Below are 10,283 nucleotides of genomic sequence, written 5' to 3' on the forward strand. Positions count from 1 at the left end.
GGTATTATCACCAAGGGTTTTTTATATATTATGTAAATAAGCTTGGAATTGATCTGTGATTTTGTTATTAAGTAAGACCTCCAAGTGAGTAAACAGAAATATACAACAACCTAGATAAAAGCTAAACTAGTAAGAGCATAGAGATTAAGTCAAGGGAAAGATAACAGGTGATTAAAATCCACAACACATGAGCAAAGCACAAAATAGAAACATGGGGAGAAAAAGAAGGCAAGGGAATACAATTCCTCAAAAAGCTAACAACACCACAATAGAGGATTTGATGGAAAGTGAAGAGGATGAATCCCCAGTTGCTAATGTCAAAAGAATGATGATAAGAATGTACAATGAGCATAATAAGGAGCATAAAGAGGACACACAAGAACAACTCAATGAATCCCCAGACAACAAAGATAAAAAGATAGAAAAAACACAGAAACAACTATACTTAGAGAGGATTTCAACAAACTCTGAAACAAAGCTAAGGAGATTTTTAAAAAAAGAGAAAAATGAAAGCACAAGGTATGAAACAAAGATATGGAAAGTCTCAAAAAAAGAAAAAGAAGAAAAAAGAAATCCTGTAGATAAAAAGTTGCCTAAGTCAAATAGAAAATACAAATGAAAAGCACTCCAGCAGACAGAAATAAGTTGAAGACAGAATTACCAGGCTCAAAGACAAAATAGATATTAAAGAAAAGAACAGAACTCTTAGAAAAAAGACTAAAGAACTGCAAAAAGAATATGCAAGAACTTTGCAACCCCAGCAAAAGGCCAAACCTGCAAATCATGGGCATCAAAGAAGGAGAAGGTATGCAAGTCAAAGGTATATGAAATATATTCAACAAAATAATACCAGAAAATTTCCTGAGTCTTGAGAAAGAGATCCAGAAAGTCTTCCTGAGTGCTACCTCCCACCTCTGGTATTCATGGTAGTCCCCTGCATGACTGTAAGCAGGAATCTGTCTCTCTTTTTGGTGATGATCTCTGTGCCTGGTGCAGAGTAGAAGAGGCTCAGTACAGAGATTCTGAGTGCATGTACTGACCACTAGGAGAAACTTCAAACAGTCTGCAGTCAGGCCTCTGAAGGGTGGGGGAGGGAGAGAGAAGAGGTAACTTCTGCCTCTCACTGTCCTCTTACTTCTTCTTCTTCTTTTTTTTTTTTTTTGGTGGTACCAGGGTTTGAACTCAGGGCTTAATGTTTGCTAGGCAGGCACTCTACCACTTGAGTCACTCCACCAGCCAGCCTGTCCTCTTACTTTTTTAGGGGAGCCTGGGAGAGCAGCAAGTTCACCCTGGGCAGGAAGCGGGAGAGTATATTTGGAACTTTGCTTCATGGTTGGGTGAAAAAAGTGCTCTTTCAGCTCTGAGTAGTCCATCGGCCCAGGTGGAGGTGTAATAACTTCAAGGAAGTCATAGCAAGTGCATCCTGGGGAAAGGGGCACAGGTGGGCACCCCTCAGAAGAGGAAAAGAAGTGTTCCATTCATGGGAGGAGGTGGAGAGAAAAAGGTCAATGCCTGTCTTCACAGCCAAAGATGTGCAGTGGGTGACAGCACACTGGGAAGGCACCAAAGAGCCCAGATAACACAAGGGTAATAATATCTAGCATCCACACAGTGCTTATCATGTGCACCACTGCTGTAAGTGCTTTGCAAATTTGTAAGAACGTGATATAATCAAATGTCAATCCTCACAACTCTACTAGGACCATTTCTACTTCATGGATGAGGAAACAGAGGCACAGAGAGGTGATGTGAGTTACACAGTGCTGGACAGAGGCTGTCTTGTTTCTTGTAGCACCACTCCTAAGCAGCAGGGGGAGTGGTGCAGTGGGGTGGAATTAACAATGGTTGCAACTTCAGTTAAAAAATTCCTTGAATTTCATCCTAGATTGATTTATTCACTTGATTCTTTAAAAGGTTGATTTGACTTGAGTAAAAAAAAGTTGCCTACAGTGTACCTACACCATGGCTGGTATCGTGATCATTGTGTGGCCGTATTGAGAGAAGTTAAGAACATTATGTAATCAATCACTTCTTTTCATTTCTTGTCAAGATAATGATTATCTGCAATGGGTTATTTTAGTTATCTTCACAAGAAAAATAGGTTGTGTGCCATCCTGATTCAGTCCTTTTGTTTATTTTCTTGTTGTTCAGGTGATGATCCCAGGGCCTCACACATGCAGTTGACAAAAAAGACACATGAAACAAATCATCAAGACTAACATGCATACATGAAGAGTTGGTTTAAGCAAAGGTGGTAGGTGAAGTAGTGCAAGAAATGATGTTAGGGAATTGACTGTATATAATTTTAAAAAGAAAACAAGAAAAAGAAAGGAGATTCTACAACATATTATATACAAAAATCCATTTGGCTTGGGTGGGTATTTATCAAAGAGGAAAGTGAGGAATCTTTGTAGTACTAGAATTAGACAGTATCTTGACAATGGTGATGGGAACAAACACCTATACAGATGAAAAAGCACACAGGTCTAAATGAGTACGTGTGCACACACACACACACACACACACCACATAAATGAATGCAAATGAAACGTGAAAATAAGGTCAATGGATTATACTGATATCAATATTCTGACTGTGATATTTTACTACAGTTCTTCAAAAGGTTGACATTGTGTGAAATTTTTGCAATAGATCTGTATTATTTCTTACAACTACACATAAATCTACAATTATCTCAATATAAAATTTAAGTTAAAATAATCTTCAAGTAAATTATGACTTAAATGCAAAAGGTAAAACAATAGTTTCTAGAAGAAAAATGGAGCCATCTAACTGGGAAAAAATTTTATTAAACAGCATGCTAAAAGCACCAACCATAAAGGGAAAATTGACTAATTGAAAGGCATTAAAATTCTTTAAAATCTTCAAGTGATAAAATAAAATGAAAAAGGTGAGCCAGAGAACAGAGAATATAGTTGCATTATTTTTGTTCATTTGATGAACAGAAGGCTCATGCCCAGCATATGTGTGTGTGTGTGTGTGTGTGTGTGTGTGTGTGTATAAAGTAAGAAAAATAGAGGACCCTGCAAAAAACTCCTCAAAAGGATAAATATATGAAAAGGTATTCAATTTCATTCAGTAAAACATAAAATCAACCATTGTAAGACTTTATCACCCACTTACTTAGCTCTAAGAAAAGTGAGTACCTATTTCTCACAGTTCAGGTGGCTGAGACATCCAAGATCAAGGTGCCAGCAGATCTGGTGTCTGTGAGGGTCCTCACCGTGGGTTCAGGTGTCTCTTTTTATTGTATTCTCACATGGTCAAGAATCATTTCTCTCATCCCATTGATTGAGGGTTCCACCTTTGCAACCTCATTATCTCCTAATGTCCCACGCCTCCTAGTTTCACAGTAAGGGTTAGGATTTCAACATGTGATTTTGGAACAGTGGCAGGCCACACAAACAGCAGATGATAATATATTCCTTCCCAAGAGTTACATATGTGGATGAACACTAGAGACACAAACAAGAATGCTCACTGTATCATTAATTGTAACAACTGAACACTGAAAACAAAGTCCCATCACCACTGGAATAGATATGTGAATTGTGGTACATACTTATACAATGGAATATTATACAATGAGGAAAATGAAGGAAATATAGCTACAAGATGCAAAATGGGTGAATCTCACAATACATATTGAATAAATAATATACACAAAAAATTATACAATGTATTTGTTTCTTACAAAACTCATAAATAAAGAAAAATTTAAATATAGAATTTAGGAATGTATGCTTACATAATTTACAAAGAAAAGCAAGGAAGTGATTACCATTTTAAAAACATGCCATAAAGGAAACAGTTATTTTGTTCAATTAATATACATTTAAAAAATTCTTACCACCAGTTGTCAGTGACTCACACCTGTAATCCAAGCTACTTAGGAGGTAGAGATCAGGAGGATTGAGGTTTGAACCCAGCCCAGACAAATAGTGCATAAAACCCTATCTCAAAAAAAATTACAAAAAAGGGAATGGTGGAGTGGCCCAAATCGTAGAGCACTACCTAGCAAGTGTGAAGCACCAGTAGTTAAAAAAAAATCTTACCAAGAAGATAAAAGATCCTACACTGAAAATTCATAAAACCAGGTGTGATATCAGGAGCCTGTAACCCAGGTAAACTGAGGCAAAAGGATCACACGTTCTTCCATATATGAACATAAATAATCAGGGTAGAATGTACTTAGCTGTATTTTCAAATAAGTAACCCTCCCACATTTTCTAAGACATTAAAATTAGACATCAATTAACCTGCTCTTCTGATATGCCTGGAATTTTGTTGTCATAACATCAGCTCATTCCATTATATTTCAAGAAGATTTGGAGTGTTCAAAATTATTTTGGCAACCTGTAACACATCATTAGTATTGGTCCTCATACCTCAGCCCCACCAATGACTCAGTATAGAGTTCATTACTAACTATAAATTACAGATAAGTCTTGATACTTAAGCTGTAGAGAAAATATCTGGCCACTTTCATGTTTTGATAAAGACCATGGAATAAAGGGATCCAATGAGTTCAGTATCTTTATCTATTTTGATTTTTGTTAACTCTCCCCTTAAAAACATTCAGCAGTGGTAACAGATGTGGAACACTGCACTGTAGGAGAATTGGAATACTTAAAGATAGTTGGTGTTTTTAATTTTAACTTTATATCTTTTGTATAGATTAAATGGAAATGTTTTATAATTTGGTTTCATGAATAAGTTCCAGTACTTGGCAGCCATAGCTTATATTGTTTAGTACAGTTTGCTTGATGTTAACAACCAAACCTTTGGAGGACCCACAGATCATAAGACTGAACTCACTCTGTGGTATCCTGAGCATCAAAGCAAGTGCTGTGGCAATGCCTGTGTGGTCAGATGTTGTCCAGGTGGATTTCAGGAAGAGAAACTGTAAATGCCAGTTCACATGCTCTGAAATGTGAGTTCACATGCTTCCCAGCTCTCTGGATCACTGACTGGGGCACTGTTCTCTCAATAATAACTGGCAGCCTGGCATACCTATATTGCACATTACAACATTAAAGCAAGGTTTTATTTTAAAAAAAAAAAGGATCACAAGTTTGAGGCCAGCTTGTGCAACTAAAGTAGAGCTAAGATAATAACTTGAAATGGATTAATGACTTAAAGGTAAGACCAAAAACTATGAAACTACTAAAAGAAATGATAAGACAAAAGCTCCGTGACACTGATCAATTTTGGGCAATTTTACACATGACCCAAAAGCATTGGCAACAAAAGCAAAAATAGACAAGTGAAAATACACCAAACTAAAAAGCTTTTGCATGGCAAAGGAAACAACAGAATGAAGGATCAATGTACAGAATAGGAGACTATGTTTGTAAACCATATTTATGAAAAGGAGTTAATATCAAAAACATATCAGGAACTCAACTCAGTAGAAAACAACTTCATTTTTAAGTGGGCAAAGGATTTGAATAGACATTTCTGAAAAGATGACACACAAATGGCCAAAAAGTGCATGAAAAATAGTCAATAGCATGAATCAAATGGAAATGAAATTAAACCATGAAGTGTCATGGTACACCTGTCAGAATGGTTACTACCAAAAAGACAAAAGATAGGTATTGGGGAGAATCTGAAGAAAAGGGAACTTTGGCACATTGTTGATGGGAATATAATTTGGTATAGCCATTATGAAAACCAGCATGGAGGTTCCTCAAAAAATTAAGAACAGGACCCAGCAATCCTATTATTGGATTACATATCTAAAAGATATGAAACCCATATTTCAAAAGATGTCTGCATCTGCATGCTCATTGTAGCATTATTCACAACAGTCAAGATGTGGACTGTTTACCAATTACTGAATAAAGAAAATGTGCCATATACATGTATATGTGCAATTAAATACGAGTCAGCCTTTAAAAAGGGAGGAAATCCTGGAGTTTGCAACAACATGAATGAATGTGGAAGACATATACATCGTGCAGTGCTCAGAAAGAGAAGCACTGCATGATCTCACTCATATATGGAATGGAAAAATAAATAAAAATAAAAAGGTTGGACTCAGAAATAGTAAAATGGTAATTACCAGAGAGAGACTGGGGTGAGAGAACTGGGAGGTGTCAGTCAAAGTACCAAATTTCAGCTAGATGGGAAGAATAGCTTTGAAAAAGGGCGGTGAGCAAGTGAGTGGGGAGAGGGGCTTGTTGACAACAGCCTCTTTCTAACCTCAGGGGTCATTAACACAGTGGGGGAATTGTGATAACTCACTGACCTGTGCTTTTATATCCTGGGCGCTTTCCTAGTTGTGCATTAATTTCACATTAAGAACTTTTAAAGCTATATCATTTCTGGGAATGCCCAGCTATCAAAAAAAAAAAACCCCACTTTTTGTTAAAATTTCATCCTCTAAATGTCTTCCCACATACATTGCTTATAATTGTAAAAGATAAGTTATCTATATGTAAACTGAAATCAGTAAATTATATAACACTCTTTAGCATATTTAATGGATCAATTCTACATGTACGCACTTCTATGGAATAATCTCTAAGAGAAAATTATGTTGTGTGTGGTTTTTCTTTGGGGGGTTTTGGAGTTTTAGTTTTTTGGGGAGGTGCATACTGGGGTTTAAACTCATGGCTTCTTGCTCTCTAGGCAGGTGCTCTGCTACTTGAGCTACTTCACCAGCCCTGTTGTGTCTTATATAAAATATGTAAATCAATGTATGAAATATATTAACATATATTAAAATATACATGTATACATATAAAATATTCATATACAGACATGAAATCTCTGGATATTTTGGCACCTTGTAGTGCCAAGAAGTAAAAAAGTAATTTTTTTAAAAAGATGAATACATATTGAAAGGACACAGAGTTGTCCTGAAAGAATTCCCAGGTGTTTGCAGGAAATAAGATTAAAGGTTAGCCTGATGCTGGTGGCTTACTCCTGTAATCCTAGCTACTCAGAAGGCAGAGATTGGAAGGATAGCAGCTGGAAGCCAGCCCAGGCAAAAAAAATAAATAAAAGCGTGGGAGGGTGACTGGTGGACTGGCTTAAGTGGTAGAGCCTAGCAAGTGTGATGCCCTGAATTCAAACACCAGTACCACCAGAAAACTCCAAAAGATTAAAGGTTGAGTGAAACCAGAATGAGGGCAAGACCACTCTTGTCTTGTTGGTTCTTGCACAGTTTGACTCCCCAGGGTGCTTGACACTAGTGCTCTGTAAATAAATGTTACAGGAACCAGGCTGGATACTCAAAATGGAGCTACTTGCCACTTTCAGGTCACCAAGCTGAAACTTAATGGCTTATCTGACCTTTCCAGAAAGCAGATTAAAGAGATAATACCCAACTTGCCCAAACTGGGCAATGTCAATCAGCACGAAAATGATGTTCCCTCTGCTTTAATCCACACACAAGGAAGTGTCCTAATGTGACCTAATCATTTATTTCCCATTGTTCTATCCCTCAGTTACGATGAAAACGACTTTGAAGGACCAATCTACTTTTTGTTCTTTTGTTCTTTCTTCAGCCTTTGTCTATAAAATCAGCCTCTTCTGTCAGCCCTTCAGAAGCAGCTTCTACCGTACTGAATGAAGTGCTGTTGGTTCTAGAGTTAAATACAGGGCCAGGCCTGGGGATGCCGCTCAGCGGTACAGCTCTTGCCTAGCATGTCTGAGGTTCTGGCTTCCATCCCAAGAACCATTTTAAAAAAAAGAAAGGCTAATTAAGATCTTCTTTAACAAAATTTTAGTTTACTTTTTATTTGCATACATTGATTGTATGAGGGCTTTCATTGTGATAATTTCATAGATGCATACAGTGAACTTTGAACAAGCTGGGCACCGGTGGCTCACGAATGTAATCCTAGCTACTCAGAAGGCAGAGATCAGGAAGATCATCGTTTGAAGCCAGTCTGGGCAAATAGGTCGAGAGACCCTGTCTTAAAAACGACTCAAATGACAGAACACCTGCTTAGCAAGTGTGAAGCCCAGAGTTCAAACTGCAATACCGCCAAAAACAAACAAATGAAAACCCCTAAGAACTTTGGAGAGAGGTTTAGTGATGCACCATTATAATCCCCAATCTCAGAATTGAGAGTTCAAAACCAACTTGGATTAAATAGGGAACCCTATTTAAAAAAAAAAATGGCTGGGCTAGCAGAGTGGCTTAAGTGGTAGAACACCTGCCTAGCAAGCATGAGGTCCTGAGTTCAAACACCAATACCACACATACACACACAAAAAATTGCAACTTGTCTTTTGGAAGTAGGGGCAGACTGTGACCCTTCATTCTGGAGCAATTTAATGATTTATTAATGTGATAAAACAGCGTTGGTAGAAGATGGACTTATATAGAAATGTAAGTATGCTTGTTCTCCATGGGGACTGGCTCTACAGGGCATCAGAAACAATCTGACCTAATGCAGCTCCCTGTCCTCTGAGCCTGGGGAAAGCATGAACCTCAGAACTTTTTTGTTTAACTTTTAAAACAATCATAATTTCTGATGAAAAGGAACAAAAAACCTATTTTATAACTTTCTTTTTTTCCCAAGGGGGAAAATTGTACTTTTTGAACAGTAAAGGAGACTTTTTTTTTTGGTGGCCTGTGGTTTGAATTCAGGGCCTCACGCTTGCTAGGCATGTGCTCTTCCACTCCTGCCACTCTGCCAGCCAACAAAATATACTTTTTAAAAGCTTTTGTTTGTTTTTTACAGTGCTAGGAATTGAACTCAGGGCCTTGCATGTGCTAGGCAAACGCTCTACCACTGGTTATATCCCCAACCTGAAAAGTGTTTTGAAACTCTATATACATGGAGCAAACAGCAATTGCTCCATATTTTCAAAGGATTTAGGACTTAAACGGCCTAGGACTGAGCTGAGGAGGAGAGTGGTTCTTGGAGTAGCCATGGATACAGCAGGCCTGGGGCTGCCTGGTTCCAGTGACAGGCACACCAGAGGAGGAAGGCCTGCCTCAGGCCTTTACCCTGGAGCCTAACACTGTCTGTCTCACCTCAGGACACATGCACCTTATCTGGAGGTCAGGCCAAAATACAGATCCAAAGGGCCCCAGGGCTACTGCATCTGTAGGTCTGGGTGGGGTCAATAATGTGCATTTGAGGGCTGGTGGAGTGGCTCAGGTGGAAGAGGGCTTGCCTAGCAAGCATAGGGCCCTGAGTTCAAATCCCAGTACTGCCCCCCCCCCAAATAATTATGTGCATTTGAACAAGTTTCTGGTTCTTTGAAACTTGGTGCCTGTACCTCACTTGGAGAACCATTGCCTGAAAATGGTGGCTGGTTTAGCAAACTATCAGTCTCAGAGATCAGACACAGAAACTAAATGGCTCGTGCCATACTCCTCTGTGCCTCCCTGCACCAAATCCTGCCAGCCTGCAAGAACAAAGTTCAGAATGACTGTTTCCCTGGCATTTTGCTCTGGGTTATAAATCTTCCATTAGTTTGTGTACATGTTAAATATAATAGTTGAACAAGTATGTTTTTAGCTATAATAATGTCTTTACAAATCAAGGATGTCACTACATAGACTATATGATCATTTCAGGAGAGTCACATTCATAAAGTGGAAGATCAGACTGCTGTCCTGTTGGACCATCTTTGGAAAGTAGAAGGTCAAATCCTGTGTGGTCCAGCAAGTTCCAGGTGCAGCTAATCTTGTGGGCATCTCCTGATCACACAACCCACTTTTCCTGGCTTCTGGGAGTTGCTGGTTTTCCCTCAGCTCACCCCAATAGACACACTGGTGGCAGTATTCCTTGGAAAACTTGTGGGAAGAGAGCAGTTGGGATTGAGCAGCAGGGTTTGGGCAAGGCATGATGAGTAAGCAGGCTTTCAATACAGAATGTGCTGAATGGTTGTGAAATTTCTCTGCAGCCACGTAGCTGTAGGGATAAGGATGAGCCAAGAGCCCACCGTGGAAGTTCGGTTTTGTTCGCACACGTGGCCAGCTGCCTCCCAGTCTAGTTCAATGTGTGCTTGGCTAAGTGCTTCCTCTTTGGGTGTCTGTGCATCGTACTTACCCATGTTCCTGAAGTTCTCTGGTGGCACACAGGCAAATTATTTTCAGTATAGCTTTGCAGTGTCATAATGCATTCATGGATTCATTTGCTCAGTCTCAGTCATTTGTCCCCCACTGATTGAATGTCAGGCACCACCAGACTTGTCACTGGAACTACAAAGACGAGCAGATTATGGTGTCAGACCATAGGGTGTTTAGGACACTTAGAGAAGACAGGCATTGACAAAGATAATTTCAGCAA

The 10,283-nt window shown here is 38.9% G+C and overlaps 3 protein-coding genes across 8 annotated transcripts in view; 1 reads left to right on the plus strand and 2 right to left on the minus strand.

The window, feature by feature from the left end:
- Positions 1-10,283, minus strand: part of LOC141421230 (inhibitor of Bruton tyrosine kinase-like) — a 1,912,155-nt gene that overhangs the window by 1,643,268 nt on the left and 258,604 nt on the right. The gene's annotated exons all lie outside the window — the stretch shown is intronic.
- The window catches only part of LOC141410465 (inhibitor of Bruton tyrosine kinase-like), a 973,048-nt gene that overhangs the window by 102,616 nt on the left and 860,149 nt on the right, over positions 1-10,283 (plus strand). The gene's annotated exons all lie outside the window — the stretch shown is intronic.
- Positions 1-10,283, minus strand: part of LOC109676132 (sialin) — an 86,775-nt gene that overhangs the window by 28,592 nt on the left and 47,900 nt on the right. For 3 of the 5 annotated variants that reach the window (XR_012445855.1, XR_002211514.2, XR_002211516.2), the window contains exon 10: positions 10,044-10,195. Coding sequence is in view for 2 of the 5 variants with exons in the window: in XM_074066905.1 (XP_073923006.1) it covers positions 10,143-10,195 (53 nt within the window). In the remaining 3 variants the exon portion in view is untranslated. Of the gene's footprint in view, positions 1-1,082; positions 10,196-10,283 lie in introns of those variants that run through there. The other 2 variants (XM_074066905.1, XM_020152634.2) reach the window with 1 other exon arrangement.

This window comes from Castor canadensis, chromosome 3 (assembly GCF_047511655.1).
Source record: "Castor canadensis chromosome 3, mCasCan1.hap1v2, whole genome shotgun sequence".
Classification (NCBI taxonomy): domain Eukaryota; kingdom Metazoa; phylum Chordata; class Mammalia; order Rodentia; family Castoridae; genus Castor; species Castor canadensis.